This window comes from Mastigoproctus giganteus, chromosome 9 (genome assembly GCF_048544385.1).
Source record: "Mastigoproctus giganteus isolate SK-2022 chromosome 9, ASM4854438v1, whole genome shotgun sequence".
Lineage (NCBI taxonomy): Eukaryota > Metazoa > Arthropoda > Arachnida > Uropygi > Thelyphonidae > Mastigoproctus > Mastigoproctus giganteus.
This window is the reverse complement of record NC_143583.1, coordinates 213,592,415-213,617,553: the sequence shown is the minus strand read 5'-3', so window position 1 is coordinate 213,617,553 and position 25,139 is coordinate 213,592,415. Positions and strand designations below refer to the sequence as shown.

General features: G+C 36.7%; 1 protein-coding gene across 1 annotated transcript in view; it reads left to right on the top strand.

The window, feature by feature from the left end:
- Nucleotides 1-25,139, top strand: part of Cc2d2a (Coiled-coil and C2 domain containing 2A) — a 422,612-nt gene that overhangs the window by 290,956 nt on the left and 106,517 nt on the right. Inside the window, exons 23-24 of the mRNA XM_090380928.1 lie at nucleotides 13,227-13,442; nucleotides 22,120-22,221. Of these exons, the coding sequence (XP_090237054.1) occupies nucleotides 13,227-13,442; nucleotides 22,120-22,221 (318 nt within the window). The remainder of the gene's footprint in view (nucleotides 1-13,226; nucleotides 13,443-22,119; nucleotides 22,222-25,139) is intronic.

Genomic DNA, 25,139 nt, shown 5'->3' with positions numbered 1-25,139 from the left:
CAAGTTGTGATCTGAGGTACCTAAAGGACCACTCACTTCGACCGTGTACTTAGAAGGGTTGTTTGTGACAAAAAGATCAAGCATGTTGACTGTATGGTTGGGATTATCCAGTATTCTTTTAGGTAAATGAACAATCTGTGCAAGGTCATTAGAAATTGCAAAAGCCTTAGCATCTCGACCAGCTGGGTCGGTATGACCAGAAAACGGAAGCCAGCTGGAGTTGTGAACATTAAAATCACCAAGGAAAATTATCTCACTGTTAGGAAAGTTGGACTGGAGTAAGTCAAAGAGCTCCAAGTGATTAGTGGAGTTGAGAGAATGGTAGAGACAACAGATGAATTTGACACAATAAGGTAGAGATTTTAAGCCAGAGAAGATCAAAAAGAGGAGATTCCAAATTACCAAGTCTCTGACAGGGAATATCGGAATGGACATATGCACAAGTACCACCTTTGAGGCGAAAGGAATCATACAGTGAATAATTTGGGCAACTGAGATGAGCAGCAGTTGAATCAACTGATAACTGAGATTCTGTCAGACAAAGTACATGGGGTTTGGCAGACTGCAAGTGGAAATGTACATCATTGAGATTAGAATTGAGACCACGTATATTTGTGAAATGAACTAGGAAGTGTTTGGGAGGTTTAGATCTTTTCGCAGATAAGCTTACTCTATTAGTTTGACAATTCATGTGTACTCAACAGTAAGAAAAAGTGGGAGGATAGCCCCCCACTTTTTCTTACTGTTTCGTGCTGTATGAAGTAATGAAATTTTTGGATATGGTGTACACATGGTAAGAATATACCTTGATTCTTGACATAACGTGGCCTCGACAATGGCCCCCCGCATACACACTACTCGGACTCCCTCCGGTCACCATCTGGCAGAGTAGAAGTAGCAAGATTTTGCACTAGCTGATCCGGAAGCCTCCTAAAGAGTTACCAATAGGTGTACTAACTAGTGGCGGGCCTGCGAACACCATTTTAGAGCTGTACCTTCAACATGTAAGAAAGATTGGATCTCGCCCTGATGTTCATCATAACCTCAAAAGTTAGTCATACTGCATGATGGAAGAGATGGGGAAGGACTGACCGGAACTTAGCTCTGGAGACTAAACATGGATTCCACCACTTCAAGCCTCCAATAAGCAAAGTGGTGGTATTGCCTGGTAACACAGAGGGGCGGCATTGCTCCCTGTGGTGTGGGTGCCACACCTCAACCCCTGCCTATGTTGGTTCCTACCTGGGTGGTCACCCAGTGTGGTTGTGCATGGAGGTTATACCCAGGATTACTAACAGTCCCAACATTGTGAAGGTGCAAGCAGAGGATTTGGCTGTCACAGACCGTCCGGACTTTGCTGAAATTGAGTCTATTTGACTTGAATGTCACATGAATATCAGTTTCATCAGCGTTGTCTGTGACAACCTCAAGGATCAAGGACTTGGATCGAAGAACATTTGAATCGGTATTGAATAAAATTTGCAGGCCTAAAATTCTTCTTCATAGCATCAACAAAAGAAAACTCAAGTTTTTTTGGTCATATAGTAAGAAGGGAAAACTTTCTGTTGAAGAATATAATGGAAGTACAAATCGAGGGAAAGTCGTGCAGAGGAAGACCTGCAACTCAGAGGAAGACCTGCAACTAGATGGAAAGATGGGATCAGTGAACGTTTGGGCTTGACACTTTGAAATGCCACTCGTAAAGCACATGATTTATGCAGTTGGAGGAAGTTGTTGGTGGCTACAACAGCTCCTCGGGGAGCTGTGTGACTGGAAGAAGAAGAGGAAACAGGATACATATATATCCTCCAGAACTCACCCTGGAAAAAACCTAACAGCAATAACCATACTGCTAATTAAATAGATTTTGATATTAAGAACTCACAAACAACCAAGGATGATAAATTGTTGAAGTTGAACGTAAGAAAGCACCTGAGGTACATGGGATCTATCCAGTTATATTAAAGGAGGCAGCAAAGAATAATCAAACCGTTAGCCATAATTATGAAAAAAGCTTCCTTGGTCTCAGAGGTCTCCATGGACTGGAGATGTGCAAATATATCCCCAATTCACAAAGGGGGGGGGGAGAATCAAAGGGTAAAACAAGTAATTACAGATCTGTTAGCTTAACTTCTGTTCTAGGAAAATGATGGAGTCACTGGTTAAAGAAGCACTGCAGGATCATCTAGACAAGACTGCAGTTATAGCTCAGCCACAGCATGTGTTTGTTGAGGGGAAGTCTTATCTGACTAATTTGACTGGATACTATGATGTGGTCACAGCAAAAAATAATTTTGATATCATGTACTTGGATTTTAGGAAAGTGTTTGATACTGTTGCACATTGATACTGTTGCTGCTTTGGATAAAGGAAAGGTTGAGTAGGAGAAGACAAGAGAATGGTAATGAATGGACACTGCTCTTTGTTATTAGTGTAGTCCTCTGGGGTCTGGTGTTGGGCCCTTTTTGTTTTCTGAATTTATCAATGATATTGATGAAAGTAGTGATAAAAATTTCTAATAATAGTAATAGTTTTTATCCAGAATTTAAAACAAATATACCAACCGTTTAACTATAGTGGTTTAATACTGAATGTACCAAACGATACTACACTGTAAAATAATATATGCAAAAAACTGATTTACAAAATAAAATTTGCGATAAAAATTTTAAAATATACAATAAAATATAAATAAAATATTTAAAATACAATAAAATTAAAAGCGATAAAACATTGACTGAAGCTTTTGGAGGCTTCCCCCTCCTTTCTCAACAACAATGATGTTTAAGCAACACATCCTTAAGTAACAGGCTCACAGCACACGTTGCTGACCAGGCGCATGCTCAATATTTCTTCCATGTGAACCAGAACCGGAAGCGGCTCGAGAGCGTGGAAATATAAAACGCTCGTCTTTTTCCAGGACCACGGCTTCCAGCAGGGGGTGAAATCGAACACCCCTGTCCCTATTCATACTATTGTTCTCAGACGAGCCTATCCACAAACTCTCCAGCCACTTACAGTCTCAGAACCTATGCGCCCGGTCAAGGATGACAGCATTCACATTGTGGGGAATGTTATGTGGGGGAGACAGGACGGCGATTAAAAGACCGTCTGGGGGAGCACATGCGAGCTATACAGACCGCAGAGTTCAATAAGTCTGCCATTGCTGAGCATTATTGGGAGAAATATCATCAGGTCTCCCCTGTGAATGCTGTCATCCTTGACCGGGCGCATAGGTTCTGTGACCGTAAGTGGCTGGAGAGTTTTTGGATAGGCTCATCTGAGAACAATAGTATGAATAGGGACAGGGGTGTTCGATTTCACCCCCTGCTGGAAGCCGTGGTCCTGGCAAAAGACGAGCGTTTTATATTTCCACGCTCCCAAGCCGCTTCCGGTTCTGGTTCACATGGAAGAAATATTGAGCATGCGCCTGGTCAGCCATGTGTGCTGTGAGCCTGTTACTTAAGGATGTGTTGCTTAAACATCATTGTTGTTGAGAAAGGAGGCGGAAGCCCCCGAAAGCTTCAGTCAATGTTTTATCGCTTTTAATTTTATTGTATTTTAAATATTTTATTTATATTTTATTGTATATTTTAAAATTTTTATAAAAAGTTGGTGTATTTGTTTTAAATTCTGGATATGTACTCTCCCAACCTTAGAGGCCTTTTTGAAAATAGTTTTTACAGATGACAGAAAAATATGTATCAAGTTATGGACGAATAAAGCAATATAATATAAATATAAAAACCTATGTAATATTTGTATTTATATGTATGTGAGTAATATATATATATTAAAGAGGCCTCAAATTTAAATATAGCTGGGGCCCTATTTCAGGGTAGGAGAATGAAAAAGACCTGGGGGTAATTGTGCAGGCAGATATGAAGTTTTCTGAGCAGTGCAGACAGGCTGCAAGAGTAGCTCATGGTGTCTTGTCAATGATATACAGGAATTTTGCTAGTAGAGATAAGGAGGTGATTAACCCCTTGTATAAGGCAGTGGTCAGGCCACACCTTGAGTACTTCATACAGGTCTGGAGGCCTCATTTTTGGAAGGATGTAGAGCTGCTGGAATGAGAACAGAGAAGTGTAATGAGATTGCTGAATGGAACAAATGGTTGCTGCTACCAAGAAAGCCTTAAGTTCTGCAAATTGCAGTGTCTGGAGATTAGGCACCTGCACTGTGATCTGTTTGAGATGCATAAGGCTTTGAATGGTTTGAGCACGCTCAATGCTGATGAGATTCTTCCTCTTGCTCAGATTGCTCACCTGAGGGGACAAATTCACATTTAGGGAAGACAATTGTAGAATAGATGAATAGATGTGTAGAAATTTGCCTTTAGCTAGCAGGTGGTTAATAGTTGGAACAAACTTCCATCTATTGTAGTTGAGGGTGACAACTTAAACAAGGTCAAGGCAGAACTAGACAAGCATTTAGAGTGAATGCATGGGTGAAATGGAAAGTTTTTTTTGTTTTTTTTTATTTGGCTGATGCTATCTAAGCTTGCTTTCTTGCATCAGGATAACCACTATATACAATAGCAACAATTTGATAATTTATAATATCAGAAATTTCTACTATAAGCTATTGGACAACCATTTTTCACCTACTTATCTTTATTACCATTTCAGTAAAGCCCTCCATATCATCAAGTATAAGAAGCTTATTAACCACCAAGTTAATATCCATGATATTAACTTGGTGGTTAATGTGGTTAATTGTGGTTAATTGAAGATCAGCTTGGACAAGTTGATCTTCAATTGTTAACAGGCTTGTACATATTGTATATATTATACTCCCAGCCTGTTTGGTGGGAGTATAATGTCTTAAAGTAAGGTGTCTTACAGTCTAGAAAACTTGTACCCACCAATTATCTTCTTAGGGGTATGGACTTTATATAATTTTATTTTAATGTAATTTTAGCTTTTTTTTTAATTTTAATATTAACCGTATTTACTACATCATCATCATCAGCCATTTTCAATCCACTGAAGGATGAAGGCCTCTCCAGCAACTTTCCAGTTCCTTCTGTTTTGAGCACTAGCCATCCATTTACTACCCACAAACTCGTTTACTACATAACTGACTGAAACATATGAAGTGCATTCCCAGAACTATGTTCAGGATTCTAACTGTTGGACTGGGATTTGCAACTCCGGACTGCCCGAGCCCACCTATTTTTCTCTTATTCAGTATTCTTTTTACTTTCCTACTACTCTGTATTTTTATTTCTTGTAAGCAATCAGTCTACTGAACGCAATATCGAGATTCTTCTGCTGTAACATACTTTTTTTTCCCTCTGCAAATTTTAGTGAAGTTACTGCTACTTTGTAAGTCTGTTATTCTCCATTCTATCCTGGGATGTTCTACTTTATATGTTTAATTCTGATTTTTAAACACACTTTTTCGTAATTTACTGTCTGAATTTCGACGACGTACGGGGTTGTTATTGTATACAGCTAATATAAATATACATTCATGCAGCTTCATTCTTTTAGCTTGAGAGTTTGCTCTGACAGCTAGTAGAGATAAGGAGGTGATTCAGTGAGTTATACTTGATTTCAACTTATCCTTTTGATTTTAGCTTTCTTTTTTGCTTTCCAATTCTGTTGGGTCAGCCATGAAATATACGTATACTAGGGCCTCTGTAGCCGAGTGGTCAGGAGCGGGAGTGCAGTAGCACACGCTCTTTGAGTAGACTGGGGTTCAAGCCTAGACACTGTAAGATTTCCACCTTCAATAACTATAAGTAAAATTAAGGATGGATTAGACCAGGGGTCCCCAAACTATGGCCCGTGAGCTGGATCCAGCCCACAGTTATTTCAATTAGATTGTAAAATGTTTATATTAGATCACAATAAAATTTATAAAAAATACATTTTAACATTCATCAGTAGATTAATAGTGTTGATGCCTCTGTGCCGTCAGCTGACCCTTGTTAGAAATGAATTCTGTTATTGAGCATTAGCATTAGTAGAGTCATATGATGCAAGAAAGCAAGCTTATGCAGCATCAGCCAAAAAAAAAAAAAAAACGCTCCCATTTCACCCCTCCGTTCATTCCAAATACCTGTCTAGCTCAGCCTTAAATTTATTTAGGCTATCAACTTCCACGACAAAGGATGGAAGTCTGTTCCACCAACCAACTACCCGCTGGCTAAAGGCAAACTTCCACACATCTATCCTACAACTGTCTTTCCTCAATTTGAATTTATGCCCTCTCAGGTGATTATTCTGAGCAAGTAGAAGAATCCCATCAGCATTGAGCATGCTCAAACCATTCAGGGCTTTATACACCTCAATCAGATCACCTTGCAGGTGCCTAGTCTCCAGACACTGTAATTTGCAAAATTAAAGCCTTTCTTCATAAGAGCAACCCTTTGTTCCATTCACTAATCTTGTTGCCCTTCTCTACACTCGTTCCAGTAGCTCTACATTGTTCCTAAAATGAGGCCTCCAGACCTGTATACAGTACTCAAGGTGTGGCCTGACCATTGCCTTATACAAAGAGATAATCGCCTCCTTATCCCTGCTAGAAAAATTCCTGTATATCATTGACAAGACACCATGAGCTACTCTTGCAGACCGTCTGCACTGCTCAGAAAACTTCATATCTGCCTGCACGATTACCCCCGGGTCCTTTTCATTCTCTACCACTGTCAGTATAGTACCACAGAGTTGATACATTACTCTGGGGTTACTGCTTCCCATATGTAGTACTTTACATTTGTCAATGTTAAACTTCATTTGCCACCTCTTAGCCCATCTGCTCAACTTTTCTAGATCCTGTTGCAGCAGTGTACTGTCATTAGTGTCCTTAATAACCCTGCCAACCTTCGTATTGTCTGCAAACTTGGACATTAAGCTTGATATACCACCATCAATATCACTTATAAATACAGAAAAACAACAATGGACCTAATACTGAACCCTGAGGGACTCCACTAATAACATTAGTCCACGATGAGCAGTGTCCACTGATTACCACTCTCTGTCTTCTCCCCCTCAACCATCCCTTTATCCATAGCAGCAATTTGCCTCCAGTGCCACACTGCTTCAAATTGTGCAGCAGTCTTCCATGTGCAACAGTATCAAAAGCCTTTCTAAGATCCAAATATATAATATCAAAGTTATTCCCTGCATCCAGTTCCTTTGTGACCACATCATAGTATCCAATCAAATTGGTCGGGCAAGACTTTCCCTTAACAAAACCATGCTGTGTCCAAGCTGTAACTGAAGTCTTGTCTAGATGATCCTGCAGTGCTTCTTTAACCAGTGCCTCCATTAATTTTCCTGGAACAGAAGTTAAACTCACAGGTCTATAATTACTTGTGTCACCCTTTGATCATCCTTTGTGAATTGTGGTCACATTTGCACATCTCCAGTCCATGGATACCTCCCTTGAGTCCAAAGATGCTCTCATAATTACGGATTATGGCTAAGGGTTTGCTTACTTCCTTTGCTGCCTCCTTTAATATAACTGGATAGATCCCTCCACCCTGGGTGCCTTTTTTATGTTTATCTTCAACAATTTCTCCTCCACTTTCCTCTCAGTTATTACAAAATCATCTAGCTATCTGCCAAAGTTTAATTCACCTCTGGCATTCCCCCCTCCCTGAATAACTCCTCATGTGTGAATGTAGATGCAAAATACTCATTTAGTTTGTTAGCCACCTGAGCAGGATTATCAACAGTTTAACTATCAATATCCAGTGGACCAGTCTGCTTCATCCCTTTCCTTCTAGAGTTTACATAGGTAAAGAACTCTTTGCTATTTTTCTTTGCATCCTTTGCCAAAGATTTCTCATCTGCCTCCTTTCTCATAATTTCCACTCAAAGCTACTCTTTGAAACAATTGTTAAAATAATTGTTAATCTTGACCCCTGTCATTAAATAGCAATATGCATTAGAGACAGTAATTAGGGATTTTCTAATCCTTTGCCAGCCTGCACACCAACCCTGATGGGCACAGTATGGGAGCAAAGGTCACCCTAGGCTTCCAGTACACAAGAATCCCAGATCCAGGATAAAACCTGGCACCAGCAACATGGTCTGATGATCAGTATCAGTAAGATCCTGAACCAGCCTGCACATGAACCCTGATGTTCAGAGTATGGGAACTTCTGCTATACAAGTACCCGAAATCCAGGATAAAAACATTACACTATGCTATTGGTTAATGGAGTTAATCCCTCTGCTATAAATTAACTGCAGGCAGCCTGTATTCATGTAAAATTTCTGGTAGTAGTGGCAATAGGAGGCTCTCAGCAGGTATGAATTTAATCTCTTTGTAAAACTTTTTAAGTTTATCTTCATCAACCGTAATGAGAAGAATTGAAGATCTAGGAGCCAATGTTCAAAATCAACCCGTAGAAAAAGTTCACGAATTCACACATTTTTTCAATAGCAATTGATGAGAGTGAAGATACAAGCCATACAGTTTAATTATTAATTTATGTCCAAGATGTAAATCAAAATTTTGCAGTAACTAAAGCGTTAGTTGCATTAAAAAGCTTGAAAGATACAATATCAGGTGAAAATATATTTTTGAGTGTGTGTGTGTGTGTGTGTCAGAAGCAATTGATGGCCTCAAATTGAATTGGGATTTGCTATCAGTGGTTACAACTGATAGTGCTAAAAATATAGTTGGTACTAAAATTGAGTTCATGGGTCAGCTTCATAAATATCTTGCAAGTAACAATATTAAAAAACCAATGCAATTTCATTTTATAATTCACCAGCAAATCTTTGTGTGGAAAATTTTTGGGTGTAGATTCAGTCATATCAAGAGTAAATTTTATTTGCAAGACTGGTCTGAATTGTCGGCAGTTCATAAATTTTCTTGAAACAATTGAGGCTGAATATACGGAGATTTTTTGTACCACACTGAAACTTATGATCAAAATAGATCTATTTATGAACGAAAAATTGAAACCTGTTCCGGAACTGTCAGATCTCAAATGGTTGTGGAACCTTGCCTTTTTAACAGATATATGGGAACACCTGAATTTTCTTAATATTAAACTACAAAGATGAGACAAACTGGAGTTATTTAAAAGTCAGCTACTTCGGAATAATTTTTCACATTTTGCATGTTGCTGTAATTTATCTAAAAATATGCCTAGTTGTAATTTTTCCACTGAAAATTTTTTTTGAAACGTTAGTTTGCTGCAGGAAAATTGTGGCTAGATTTTCTGATTTTAAAAATACAGGTAGTTCCCAACTTTACAAGTTAATTTGTTCCTAGTGCACGTGCATAAAGCTGGAATTTATTTCCCATAGACATAATGTTAAAAATGAGGGTTACATTTTCAACAATGAAATTAATTAGCTAATTAGTTTTTTTAAACAATGGTTGATTTATCCAAAGAAATGAAAACATAGCCTGTAAAATCAAGCAAATTATAATAATAAAGTACGAAAATATATACTTTAATCAAGGCTTAATAACAGTCATTATTAATAATAAAGAAATTATTTATGACTTACAAATATTAACGAAAGTTTATTCTTCATCATTATTGACTAAATGCACACTCGTTGATCACTCATTATTGACTAAATGCACACTCGTTGATCACTCATTATTGACTAAGCACTCGTTGGTTTGTTGCGCAAGGAGTCTTCTTCAGAAATGCTTCGAGAGGCATTTGTTTCCAAGATAATCTTCACTTTTCTTTATAAATTTCAATAGCATGCATAAGCATTTTTTAATGGAACGCACAAATTGCAACTAACACGATTTGCATGGAGTAACAAGTTTAAGAAGCTTTAAAAAAAGGAACGAAGAGAAGATTCTGAAAATTTATTTGTTTTTTATACGATTGAAGATTTCAGTAAAGAGGAAACACATTTCACCATAATAATATGAAAACCACACAATTCCAGCTATCGGTATTTTCACAAATGCGATAACATCGAGTTTACTACCCATTTATAATTGCTTAAAGCCCAATAAACTGGAAAGTGCAAATTGTTTTTATTGTTTTATGGTCGTGACCTCCAGAAATATGTATTAGAAAAATATCACAAAGCCGTTCAAATTGGTTCAAAATAACAGAACATATGATAACAATGAAAGTGTAGTGCATTTTAATTATTTGAATTGGTAACTAATGCAATTTACACTATAAAAACGACCTTTTAGAATTATATAGCGAAAATTTCAACTTCTGAGGTTGTGGAACAAATTATCAAAAAACAATGTGTTATTGGGTTCGCATTACGATATTTTCACGATACAATGGTGCCCCCTGAAACAGATTAATTAATATCGTCAAGTGGGGGTACTCTGTATTGTATAACTACGCATGCGGTTTGAAATGCAGTATTTATGAATGTTTAACATTCATTTTTTTGCAATTAATGTTCATATTTTCGATTTTGTTCATACTTGATACTTTAAAAAAAAAAAACTCATAAACCTGGGAAATCATAAAGCAGGAACTGCCCGTAATTCAAAGGTGTTTAAACTTTTTCAAAATCCGTTTGACATATCCATCAACAATGGTGATGAGAATTTACAATCAGAGTTGGTAGATCTTCAATCTAATGATGCACTGAAGACAATATTTAAAAATGAAAATATAATTCAATTTTATTCAACATTATCTGAGTCAGATTATCCAAAAATTAAAAATTTTGCAAGGAAGGTTACATCAATTTTCGGAAGTACATGTATATGTGAGCAGATCTTTTCAAAAATGAAATATAAAATCAAAAATACAATCACGTCTAACTGACCCACATTTACATGACTTTTTAAAAATTGGAACTAGTACTTTAAAACCCAATACAGCAGGCCCTCGTTATAACGCGGTTCACTATAATGCTGTTCTTATATTATAACCCATATCTGACTATAACACTGTCACAAATCACTATAATGCTCTTTTACAGATTGCATTTTTGGCATATTTAACGAAATCGTTTCATTTGATGTTGTCGATAGCTTGAAAATGAATAGCAAAACAGCATTAAAATGTTTCTCACGATGACCTGAGAAATTTTCTCGCACGCTAATTTAATTGCAGTACAGTGACTTGTTATGTAGTTCCGAGATGAACATTTTAAAAAATGATCAAGTATATTGCTTGTAATATTTGCGTTATGTGCATTTTATCCGAAGTCTAGCCATCACACAGTATTAGACATTGTGTGTAATGGACAGTTCACTCAAACATTGTATCATAATTAATGCAACCAATGCAGTTACATTTTCGAAGAGTTAATAATGGCAGATAAGAATGAAAAAGCAACATCTGGACACAGTACGAAGACTATAAACATAAGAAAAAGACTGAATTTGAAAATTAAATTACACATTTTGAAGCGAATCAATTCTAGTCAACAACAAGCACATGTGTACCATATAGGACTGGCAAGTTTAACTGTAAGAACAGTTATAAAAAATAAAGAATTAATTTTAGCAGCGAAAAAGACAGCTGTTCCATTACAAGCAACTAGGGCTAGGCCAGCTATTAGGATTGAAATGGAGAGACTAACTAATTTTATTGAAGATAATATCCACTGCAAAATTCAGTTAAGTTAAATATTATAAAAAAAACAGAGAGAGAGAGAGAGAGAGAGAGAGATTAGCCTATATGATGATCTGAAGAAAGCTCACCTAAAAAAAAAAAAAAAAAAAAAAAAAATGTGGAAGCATTTAAAACTAGTAAGGGCTGGTTGAATAGATTTAAAATCCAGAGAAGCTGCAAGTGCAAATCAAGGAGCCGAAACTTTCAAAAAAGAACTTTTTAAAATTATTGATGAGGGATATTATGTGTTATATTTCTCAACAAGTTTTTATAGATGAAGCAGGACTTTTTTGGAAACGAATGCCTAAAAGAAGTTTCATAATGAATGAAGAAAAAAACATGCCAGGTTTCAAAGCGGCAAAGGATCGGTTGACTTTATTGTTGGGTGGTAATGCTGTGGGGTATTTAAAATTAACGCCCCTTTTAGTTTACCAGGAACCCATTAATACCCAGTTTAGTTTACCTCAAAGTACAACCCAAAATCGACACATTTTTCATGATTAAATTCATCAGTTAAATTAAATCAATTTGGATCAATTAAATTCATGATTTTAATTGGAATTTTAAGTTTAATTTTGATACGTAAGTAGTTACCACATAATTATATACATATGTAATGCAGAATATTTTATATGTACACATATTTGAATATTAAATATTTTGACCCACATTTGTGCATCTTTTCACTACCACTTATTATTGATTAGGAAATATCCTATGGCACCAACCACAACTCACAAATACATATGTTATCTTATGGGAATGCAGCACTCACTTAGCATGGATTCACTTAGCGCTCTGTTTTTCCGGAATGAATTATCAGCATTAAGTGGGGGTCACCTGTATTACTAAACTTAGCCGCACTCTATAACCACATTCATTGCATTAATTATAATTTTATTGTATTTTTCTGATTAGTACAATAGTAATAATTAATTTTGTTGTATTTACTAGCTGTATTTTTGTGATTAGTACAATAAATAAGTAATAATTAAAATTTGATATAAACAAACTGATATGTTTTATATTACATATCCATTGATTTATTTTTGAATCTGTAGATAACATTTCCCGGCAAAACATTAAAATTATGCAAAGAATGTAGTTTTCAGTAATTAATCATTTTCTTCGGCCCGCAAAATGTTCCAAAAATTCATACGTGGCCCGCTTCTCCAAATTTTTGGGGACCCCTAGATTAGACATTTCCTCTTGTTGTTGACAAGGTGTTTTTTTACCCATTTGTGGTACTGTGGAAGAGATATAAAAACAGATTCCAGATATTGTAGAATAGAATTGTTGGACAAAGTTCATTACTTTGATAAGTGAAACCTTTTTATTATTATTATTAATTGCAATTTATTAGTTAAAAGTTGATTACAATTTATAAGTTACAAGGTTTTTACAAAGAAATTTCAGTTTGAAAGAAATCTATGAATTAAAATTATTAGCTTTTAACACTCTTCTATTAAGGATATAGCTAAAAAGCATCAGGCTGTGGAAGGTCAAACTACTATAGTAGTTTGACCTTCTATATGTGGTAAAATGTGGTTAAACTAGTTGCCACTAGTTTAACCACATTTTGAAAGATGAAAAATATATTTTTCCCTTTATTATTTCTTATGATTAATTTCAGTTTCAGTATACAGATTTTTAGCATTAAAATAATTGGTAATTGTTTGGTTCTTACAAGCAATATGATCTGAGCCATCAAGGAAAGAACAGTCAGCACAGTATCAGCTACTTTCGTTTGGAACCTTTACAAGAGGAATTTGATTTTGTGTCCATGCAAGACATGGAAGACAATCCACGTTTTCGTCTCTTGCGACTAAGACAAGACATTCCAGAATTTAAAGGTTATCACTTCGTACCTGCATTCGAGAAAGAAATACCAAAGGATGTAATGGAAGTAAGACTTTTTATAATAATAATTGATGTAGCTTTATTACTTTTAATTAAATATCACAAGAAATTTTGTAAAAAATGCAAAAATGAACCTAATTACCAGGATAGTTCAAGGATAACCTGGACTTTTTTTTAAAATTAAAATGTACATGCTTATTACTCTTTTTCAAGATTTTACAATGACGTGATTTTGCCCTGACAGAACACTGATGAGTAGCATAGAAAGAAGTAGGCTAACTGTCTTCTTGATTCAAGAGACTGTGCTTGAATTTCTGTGCTCTTTTTATTATATGTGTGCTCAAACAAATGATAATAACAAGAGGTAAATATGAGAGGTATCAAAAAGTTCGTACCCTGACCTAGATAAAACATCAGTAGAAAGATGCCATTTTTAATATAAGTTGTCTACATATTCAATAACTAACATGTGAAATTTCACTCCTGTAGGTGATCATACACCAGAGGTGGAGCCCAGAATCTGAGGAAGGACGCTATGGTTGACAAAGTGGAGTATCGAGCAGTGATCAAGTTCCTGCATTTGCAGGGCAAGAAAGCTCAGCAAATTGACGGAGAAATGAGAGCTGTGTATGAGCAAAATTATCCATCCTATGACACTGTAAAAAAAGTGGAAACAGAAGTTCCAGTGCGGTCGTACAAGTGTCTTTGACGAGCCAAGAGAAAGAAGGCTATCAACATCCACAGACAGTGAAACGGTCGCAAAGGTTGAGCATCATCATCATCATCATCATCAGCCATTTTCAATCCACTGCAGGATGAAGGCCTCTCCAGCAACTTTCCAGTAGCTGGGTGACAATTCATTTCATTGCAAATGCAGTGGGAATTAGTTATGGGTCTGCCTACAGCATTTTACATGACCATTTGCACATGTCTAAGGTCTCTGCCTTTGCAGAAGCAATGTCAAATGCAGTGTTCTTGCCACCTGTTGGATTTGTGTAATGTGGATGTTGAGAACTTTTTTGATCGGTTGGTGACAAATGATGAATGCTGCATGTACAGTGAAGAAACCATTGCATGGATGCTGCTTTGATTCGTCCCAGGAAGTTATCAATGAAGTGGAATCCTGGTTTCAGGCAAAAAGTGTGGACTTCTATGATGAAGGCATTGAACAATTGACCCACAGATGGAAGAAATGTGTTACTATACATGGAGAGTACATAGAAAAAGATTAAAGTTCCTGTGGGAGTTTCACCTTTTTAGGGCTATTATTTCTAGGTAAGGGTACGAACTTTTTGATACCCCCTCGTACAGACTGTAAGGAATATAGTTTATGATATTCCGGTCCAAGGTTGCCATTGCTGTTGTCATCAAATTTTGTTTATGTTAATATACAGCCAAATGCCCTTTAACAGTTTTCCTGATCTTTCCTTGTGAACTGCTGTAAACACATTTGTGTAATACTGAGCATTAACATAAAATAGCAGAAAATTTAGTATCAATCCATCTGAATCTCAAAATACATTTGCTATGATCCTGCCTTGAATTTTTTAACTAATAGGGGACTATTCCATACCAGATTTCTTTGATTCCGGAGTGAAACATTGTGCACATATATTGTCATTATTTGCTGCAGAAAAGTATTTCCCTTGTGAAAACTTGATGCACCAGTCATACTCACTTGCACATGAACTGTTCTCTTCTCCACATTGTGTGGACTTAAGTTGTGGAGAATTTTTGTGTTTGTTTTAATTGCTCTTTTAACAGAAATTTGATACAGTTCTGTTGTATTAGCAGTAGATAAACAATGCAAGAAGGTAAGTTTATACAGCATCAGGTAGCCAAAAAAAAACGTTCCATATCACTTGTGCATGACCTCTAATATTTTCACACATATAGTCTGCAGCCATCTGTCCTCAGTTTGAATTTATATCCCCTCATGTAGTCTGAGCAAGAGAAAGGATTCCACCAGCATTGAGTTTACTCAATCCATTCAAAACTTTAAACACCTCAATTAGATCTCCTTGCAAGTGCCTAGTCTCCAGACACTGCAGAACTAAAGCCTTCCCTGGTCAGAGTACCCTTTTGTTTCTCTCACTAATCTCACTGCTCTTCCCTACACCCATACCAACAGATCCACATCCTTCCTAAAATGAGGCTTCCAGACCTGTATGCAGTACCCAAGATGTGGCCTAACCATTGCCTTATACAACAGGACTTGCATTTGGAGTGAGAAAATCTGGCTTCATTTTTTGCTACTTTTAATGCACATGTGGGGAGGACACAGTTATGGCTAGTTCATTTTAATCCACATTAATCTGTATCTGGATATCCTGCACTTCTCATTTTTATTGCATAGTAAGATGTTTGGTTTGTTCTGCCTGCTTCCAAATTGCATCCATTTCCAGATAAATTGGGAGTCTATTAGGAAGAATCCTAAATTCAGCAGCATTTACAAACTACTTCTTGTTACCTTTTTGTTTGACTGAAAGATTCGTTATTCTGGTGCCACATTACACACGGCTAAAAATTTTGACAAAGTATATACATGTCTACTCTAAAAATGAAAACAAGCTAAAGAGAAGACATTCTGGAAGTACTCATTGCACCAATTTTTACAGCAAAACAGTTTGTATTGAACAGATGCTGTTCATTGTTAAAGTTGCCCCACTTAAAATGAATGCATGCATGATTTCAATTCTAAATAAGTGGAGTGATATATCAGTGTTGCCCCTTTTGACCAAGTGCCATCCAGGCAGTGTACTTTCCGTGATGAGTCACTGATATATATTTAAAAGTCACAAATGTAATCATATGTGATTTTTTTTATCTATTCAGCAATATTTATTTATTTACAAAAATGCAAAGCACATCAGTATACATGCAATACAAGCCTTCAAGGGCCAAATACCACAATTAGGAGTCAAAAAGGTGGCAGGTGCTATCTTGGTGAACATTGAGCCATGCTTTTGTACTTGACAGGTGACGGTCAGTGAATGTTGTATCATATCACAGATGTATTCAGTGGACAACAGAGCTTTTAACCATGCAGGTCAAGTAAGTATGTCCACACCATGTAGTCACTGTGAAGATGGCCGACCGGGCTAGCCGGGTGGGTAAAGTGCCTGCCTGGCAACCCAAAGGGCGTGGGTTCGATTCCCGCCTCGGGCTTGGATCAAAGTACTGCAAAAACCTTGTGAGGTGCATTATGGCCACAGAAGCCTATGCACCAACAACTACCAAAAAAAAAAAAAACTGTGAAGATGTGGGATCCATATGTTGGTAGGGATTGTTCTGTCATAAAATAGTATTTGATGTGGAGTGTAGAAAGGGGCAGAAGCATTGGACTTATTGATAGTAAGACAATAAATTAAAAGCAACCTAATGAACCAGAGGTGAATGGCTACTGTAAGTCATGCCCTCCCATACCATGATTCCATGTGTTAGCCCAATAATCATTTCCTTATGCATGTTTGATTAACTCTGTGCACAGTATGCTTCCAGATGCACATACAGGTGCGTACTAGATCCCAAACATGTGATACATCACCAAATATGGCACAATACTATTCTTGTCCACAAGCCTCTCTCTCTCCTTATGCCACTGTAGGGGCATATAATAAATGGAACACCACATTCAACCCATGAATGTAGTGTTCCCTTTCTCTCAGTGCTTTGCTAATTGTGCAGACAGAGATGGTGTTATGATGTTGGAAATCTGATACATTGTAATAGATATATGTTGATTCTGACATTTTTCTGATTTAGCATTAGTAGTAGCATTGATGCAAGAAAGCAGGCTACACAGCATCAGCTAAAAAAAAAAAAAACACTTCCAATTTCACCTATCCATTCCCTCCTATTGTTTGTCCAATTCTTTATTGAATTTATTTAAGCTATCAACTTGCAAAACAAAAGATGGAAGAATCAACTACTCACCACTAAAGACAAACCTTTGCATAATCTATTCTGTCCTTCCTCAATTTAAGTTTATGCCCCCTCATGTGCATAGTCTGACCAAGAGGAAGAATCCCATCAGCATTGAGCTTGCTCAATCAATTTAAAACCTTAAACACCTCAATCAGATCACCTTGCAAGTGTGTAGCCTTTCTTGGTAAGAGCACCCCTTTGTTCTCCCTCACCAATTTCGTTGCCCCTTCTGTGTACCCATACCAGCAGCTCTGCATCCTTCCTAAAATGAGGCATCTGAACTTGTATGCAGTACTCAAGATGTGGCCTGAACTTGCCTTAAAAATTGAGATAATCACCTTTTTATCCCTGCTAGCAAAATTCCTATATATATCATTGACAAAAATCGATAAGCTGTCCTGGCAGCCTGTCTGCACTACTCAGAGAACTTCATATCTATCTGCACAGATACCCCCCACCCCAAGTTTTTTCATTTTTCACTACCCTGAGTAGTATCTCACAATACTCTTGGTACAATACTCTATGATTAATGCTACTCATATGCAGTGCTTTGCATCTGTCATTGTTAAACTTCAGTTGTCATTTCACAACCTAACTTTTCTAGATTGCAGTAAAGTACCGTCATTAACCACTCTGCTAACCTTTGTATCATCTGCAAACTTGGACGTTAAGCCTGATATATCTTCATCAGTACCATTGATAATTATAAAAAACAACAATGGACCCAACACCAAACCCTGCGGGACTCACTAATAACATAAATCCACAAAGAACACTGTCCATCAATTACACAGGCCTTGAATGGGTTGAGCACACTGAATTCTGATGGGATCCTTCCACTTGTTCAGATTACAAACCTAAGGGGGCATAAATTCAAATTAAGAAAGGACAGATGTAGAATAGATGTGTGGAAATTTGCCTTTAGCCAGCGGGTGGTTAATTGCTGGAACAAACTTCCATCTGTCGTTGTGGAAGTTGATAGGTTGAATAAATTTAAGGAGGAACTGGACTGGCATTTGGAGGGAATGGTGTGTTTTTTTTTTGGCTGATGCTGCATGAGCTCATACACTTGCTTTCTTGCATCACATGCCACTACTACTACACTCTGTCTTCTCCCACTCAACCATCCCTTTCTCTATAGCAATGAGTTCCCCTTAACTCCACACAGCTCCAATTTGTACAGCAGTCTTTTATGTGCAGCAGTATCAAAAGCTTTCCTGAAATCCAAGTACATGATATCAAAATTATTTTTTGCATCCAGTTCCTTTGTGACCACATCATAGTATCCAATCAAATTGGTCGCACAAGACTTCCCATTAACAGACTCGTGCTGTGTATGAAGCATAACTGTAGTCTTGTCTGGATAATCCTGCATTACTTCTTTAACCTGTGACTCCGTTATTTTCTCTGGAACAGAAATTAACCTAACAAGTCTGTAATTACTTCTTTCACCCTTTGATTCCCCTTTGTGAATTGAAGAAACATTTGCACATCTCCAGTCCATGGGGACCTCCCCTGAATCCAAGGATGCTCTCATAATTATGGATAAGGGTTTGCTTACTTCTTTTGCTGTCTCGGTTAATACAATTGGTTCATCAATTTCTGTTCCACTTTCCTCTCAGTTATTACAAAATTCCCTAAATCCCTAATTCCCTAAAGAATTCCTTATGTGTGAATGTAGATACAAAGTCATTCATATTGTCAGCAACCTGAGTAGGATTATCAGTTTTATCAGTTGAACCATCAATATCAAGTGGGCCAATTTGATTCATCCCTTTCCTTCTAGTGTTTACATAAATAAAGAAGTCTCTGTTGCTTTTCTTGGCATCCTTTGCCAAAGATTTCTTTAATCTGCCTTTGCTTGCTTAACCTTCTTTGTGATTTGATTACAGACTAGTTTATATCTATCATTGGCTTGATAGTTTATTGCATCCCATGCATTTTTTATTCTTTCGAATAAGTTTCATTATTTCTTCTGACATCCATTTAGGCCTATACCGTGTGTATAGGCCTAAATGGATTATTTGGTATGAAAAGACTAGTAGCTTCTATGATTAATTCCTAGAATGCCCATTCAGAATTTGCTGATTTGAACATCATCAGTTGGATTCATTGGTTTCATTCTGGAAACGGCAGGAGTTGCATCACAAGGAAATGCAGATTAAAACAAAACTTGATACATCTCAGGAAGATACAAATAAATGACACAAAGTTTGTAATCCATCCAATATACCATTTCGATTCCTGTGCACTAGGAAAACACCACTTGAGGTCAAATGAATTCTTCCTTAACAAGTAAGTGGAGTGTTGCTGAACTCCATCTGTGATTGGCAGGGCAGACTCGCACCAATAATAAGAATAGTACCATGCTTTCTGCACCTTGTCCAAAAGTAGTGCTTTACGAAGCACTGCATTCCAATTCTATTCTTTTAACAATATCATCATTCCTCAGGCCAGTGCAGAATGTTGCTCCATCTGTAACAGCACCTGCATGAACCTCTGAAACTGCAAAATTTTCTTTTGTCCCAACTTCTCGCATTCCAGAGTCAAAGAATGCAAATTTTCTGATTGTTCCTTCAAAGTTAATCTTGTTTCATCATACTCTTGGCACAAGTACAGAACATGCTCCCAGTCCTCTGTCATTCCACATGTACATACAGACCGATTACTTATACCCAACTCACTCAATTTTCCATAGAAAGTCATATCCTGTCAGTAAAAATGTCATTTGCAAACTGGGATTAAACCAGGCAGGCATGCCCTTACCTGTCGAATTCACAATCAGGAAGAACTTTCTAGTTATCAACCCTTTTCCAGAATTGTACCTTCTTTCTTGCCAAATATTGACCAAGGGACCCAAACACATTTCTTTTCTTCTTTATAACTACAATTAGGTTGAGTCTCAATTGACAACCTTTCCTTTGGTAAATCTCACCTTACATGGAAACATATGGACCAATAGACAAGGTTCAAATCCAGTAGCAGCCAAGCACTTAGCACCTGTAAGGCATCATTTTATACTGTTCTACGCACTGTATCATATGCAATAGTATTGTTCATTGTATTGCAAATATTTTCCTAACATTTGCTTTTTGTATCACAGTGTATAGCTGTGTGTGCCACATAGCAAACAATAGGCAAGAAAACAGTCATAGAAAAGCCCCAAAATTAATTTGTCATTCATTTTTTCCTTGTCACCCTTGAGATGAATTTTCTAACTTTCTGGCTGATGTAGTTGATGTGAGGTGAAAAATGCAAATGTCTATCATTCCAGGCTCCTAAATATCTAATACTGCATACACACTAAACTCACCCCATCCGCCACTGAGACCAGATTTAATTTACAAATGTCTTTTTAGTAATAAAGTCTTGCTTTTTTTTTTTTTTCTGTTGACATGGTTACTTTATAGATAACATACCAGTCTCTGAGCTCAGAAAATTTGAGCATTCCTCCAACTCCAGTTGTGATTGCCCTTCTACCAGGATGACCTTCTCAATGTATGCAATCATTTTAACATTTGATTTGGTCCACATAATTGGACCAAAAACAGACCCTTGCAGATATCCTCTTATAACGTTGTATTTTACATTGCCACAGGATGATTTTACTGTTATGTTCCTGTCTAGGAAATAGTCTAGAACTACAGAATAAGTCTGCAGTGTGCACTTAGCCTTATGCAATATTATTAGAACACTAGTCCATTTTATATTATTGAAAGCCCCAGCAAAATTGATGAAATCCCTAGACAATATTTCAATGCACTATGTCTTACCGTAGTCACTAAACTAATTCCTGTAAGGCATCATCTGTATCTCTGCCCAGTATTAGCATTAGTAGAGGTATCATACAGCAACAACAAAAAAAACTTCCCATTTCACCTATCGATTAGCTCCGAAAGTTTGTCCAGTTCTTCCTTGAATTTATTTAAGCTATCAGCTTCCACAACAACAGATGGAAGTTTCCAGCAATCAGCTACCCACTGGCCAGAGGCAAATTTCCGCACATCTATTCTACAACCATCTTCCTCAATTTGAATTTATGCCCCCTCAGGTGCGTAATCTGAGCTCAATGCTGATGCTGATCATTTAATTCCCATCAGAATTGAGCTTGCTCAAACCATTCAAGGCCTTATACATTGAAATTTCGCAAGATTATTTAATGAAAAAACTTTCGAGCCTACAGGCCAGTAAGGCTCCTGGAGTTGATGGAATTTGTTAAGCCACATTGTTTGAACATTGGATTTATAATCCATCCAATTTATAATCAATCCGTCAAATAATAGAATGTTTTATTATTAATATTAGCTACATAATGGCTAATATTACTAGTTGTCTAAGGAAGCCATTGATGTTTGCTGTGCTGGGGATAGTTTTTATTAATTGCTATGTGAAATGTGCCTTTGATTTGCCAGAGTAGTATTTTCTGTTTGTTATGGTTGCCTTGAAGGGCAAAGCAGAGAGTGTACATCAGAGTAATATTACTGAAAGGAGTTATTAAATAATTTAGTATATTTACTTGCATCAGAATAGATAAACTTTGAACCACCAAGGAGTTACTGAGATTTTTTTAATTTTGAATTTTTATTGAAATTTCATAATATTCATTAGTATTAGTGATATCACTGAATTTTATGGAACCCCTACATCTCTAGAGTAGGTGAATAGTGACCTACTCCATGGAGGTAAAAACTCTACCAATGCATCAGTTTTTTTCCCCCCTAAGACATTGGTAGTAATGTTAGTTTACTTTTCATTTCTGCTCAAGTTTTTTATTCATATTTATTTCAAAATTTTAGCAAATGCGGCAAAAGGTGGATATAGGTGAAGCAAAGGAGAAAATTCAAAGCAAAAGTGTAACAGGAAGTCAGAGGATCCGAGCAGCCACGTTGCTTCATAAGGTAATAATATCTAGGAAAATATTAATATTATTAAATTGTGCCACAGAGCAAAAACGGAAAGAAAATGACTACAACCTGCTTATATCTAGGAAAGGTTGTACACCCTATATCTTTAAGGTGATTTAACTTTATTTTGTATGTTCTTAACAGCTATAAATAAAATTCCACAAAAAAAAACAGTAATTGCCATATGCAAAATTAATTCAAGACAAGATAACTGGAAATATTTTCTTATTGTGAGAACTGCATTATCCTCTAACAATTCAAGATAACTCTTCCAGTAGCAGTATCATTAAATCTGTAAGATCTGATTATTCCATGAGATGAGAGTCCCATTCACACAGTGATCTCTAGCATGTTAACATCCTACTGTATTGATAGTAAGATCAACAGGATTGTTGCTGGCATAGTAAACACAGTTGTGACAATTCAAATAATTATTTAATTTGAATGGTTGTTTTGTCCATCCATACAGTTACATGCTGAAAATTGCCAGCTTGATCATTCTTCTTATGAAATGTATGAACTTTCATCCTTAAAGAATCTGATAATGCTCAACTAACTCAAATGCATTTCTTTGTGTTGTTTTCTTATTAATGTGTGAACAGTTCCATGCTCTTCAAACTTATCACAGAGGCAAGCTATTGTTAGATATATTGGCATGTTTTTCTTATATTAACAATTTTCATTTGGTGGCACTTCCTTTCTTCATATATTTGTTGAATATTCTCCATACTCAGTGGGTGTCTAGTTAATCTGCAACAAAATGAAAACTTGCTTGTTTATCTTAGCTTTAAAATTAACTTTTTTAATCAGATCAGTCATTCTGTGTACAAAATATGGTTATTTAAAAGAGTTTATACATAATTCTGACTCACACAGGGATAAAACTGTGAAATGTGTTGATAAAGTTATATATAAATTTACAAATTAACACAACCTTATAAAGGCTAAATACTGACCTCTGCCTCCTCCATGATCAGAAATAAGACTGCTGATCAACTTAATAGTTGGTTTAGTATTAGTCAAAAATAAACAAATAAATTTAGAAAAAAAAAAACACTTTCCACATCAGCAGTAATTTGTTCACCCTGCAGTAATTTTATTTAATTCCTCTTTAAATTTATTCAAACTGCTTTCTAACTTAAAGCAAATTTCTGTGCATCTGTATTACAACCTTCCTAAATTTAAATTTATGCCCTTTTGCTGGTGCATAGTTTCCCAGTGCTGAATTTGTAGAATTGGAGTCTTTCTTGGTAAGCATACCATTTTGTTCTCCTCACTAATCTCATTGCTATTAGCATTTGCAGAGGCATATGGCACCTCCATAGCCAGGTGGGCAGGAGCAGCAGTGCGTCCGGGGTTCGAGCCCGTGACCACCGAATACGGAGGATGCAGAAAGGTCAGAGAATGACAACCGCATATCCCCGAAGCAATATGGCCTTAGTTGCTAATGCTCCTAAAAACCAAATAAACAGTAGAGGCATATGATGCAAGAAAGCAAGCTTATGCAGCATCAGCCCAAAAAAAAAAAACCACTCCCATTTCACCCCTCTGTTCATTCGAAATACCTGTCCAGCTGAGCCTTAAATTTATTTAGGCTATCAACTTCCACAACAAGGGATGGAAGTCTGTTCCACCAACCAACTACCTGCTGACTAAAATGAACTGGAAAGTTGCTGGAGAGGCCTTCATCCTGCAGTGGATTGAAAATGGCTGATGACGATGATGAGTAATCTTGGTTAATTTTAATTACAGTCAGACTTAAGTTGCAGTTTGGTTCTGTATTTGCATGTGATGGCATGCTAAAAGACAATAAAAATTTCACTCTTGAAATAATACACATTTATTTGAATATTTTTCTTGAACTCATTCAGAATTTTTTCATCCCATGAAAGTGCTATTAATTGAGCCATCTCATTTTTGATATAATCATATCCAGCAGGGCATTTTGCATCTACATTTACACTTGAGGAGTTATTAGGGCAGGAAAGTGCCAGAAGTTTATCAGACTGTTACAGGATGCTTAATGATTTTGTAATAACTAAGAGCAAAGTTAAACATAAGAAAGGCTCCTGGGGTGGATGGGATCTATCTAGTTATATTAAAGGAGGCAGCAAAAGAACTAAGCAAACCCTTAGCCATAATTATGAGAGCATCCTTGGACTCAGAGGAAGTCCCCACAGACTGGAGAAGTGAAAATGTATCCCCAATTCACAAAGGGGAATCGAAAGGTGACACGATTCATTACAAACCAGTTAGTTTAACTTCTGTTCCGGGTAAAATAATGTAGTCACTGGTTAAAGATGCTTTGCGGGTTCATCTAGACAAGACTGCAGCAATAATTCAGACACAGCATGCGTTTGTTAAGGGAAAGTCTTGTCTGAGAAATTTGATTGGATACTATGATGTGGTTACAAAGGAACTGGATGCAAAAAATAATTTTGATATATACTTGAATTTCAGGAAAGCTTTTGACACTGTTGCACATGGAAGACTACTATACAAATTGGAGCAGAATGGTATTAAGGGTAAGTTGCTACAATGGATAAAAGGGTGGTTGTTTGGGAGAAGACAGAGTGGTAATCAATGGACACCACTCTTCATGTACTAATGTTATTAGTGGAGTCCCTTAGGTTTCTGTGTTGGGCCCACTGTTGTTTTGTATATTTATCAATGATATTGAAGAAGTTATATCAGGCTTAGCATCAAAGTTTGCAGATATAAAGGTTGGCAGGGTTGTTAATGACAGTGATGGCGGTGTGCTGCTGCAACAGGAAATCAAAATTTATGCAGATGGGCTTAGAAGTGGCAACTGAAGTTTAACATTGACATGCAAAGTACTGCATATGGGAAAAAATAATCCCAGAGAAATGTACCAACTGTGTGGTACTACACTTAGGGTGGTAGAAAATGAA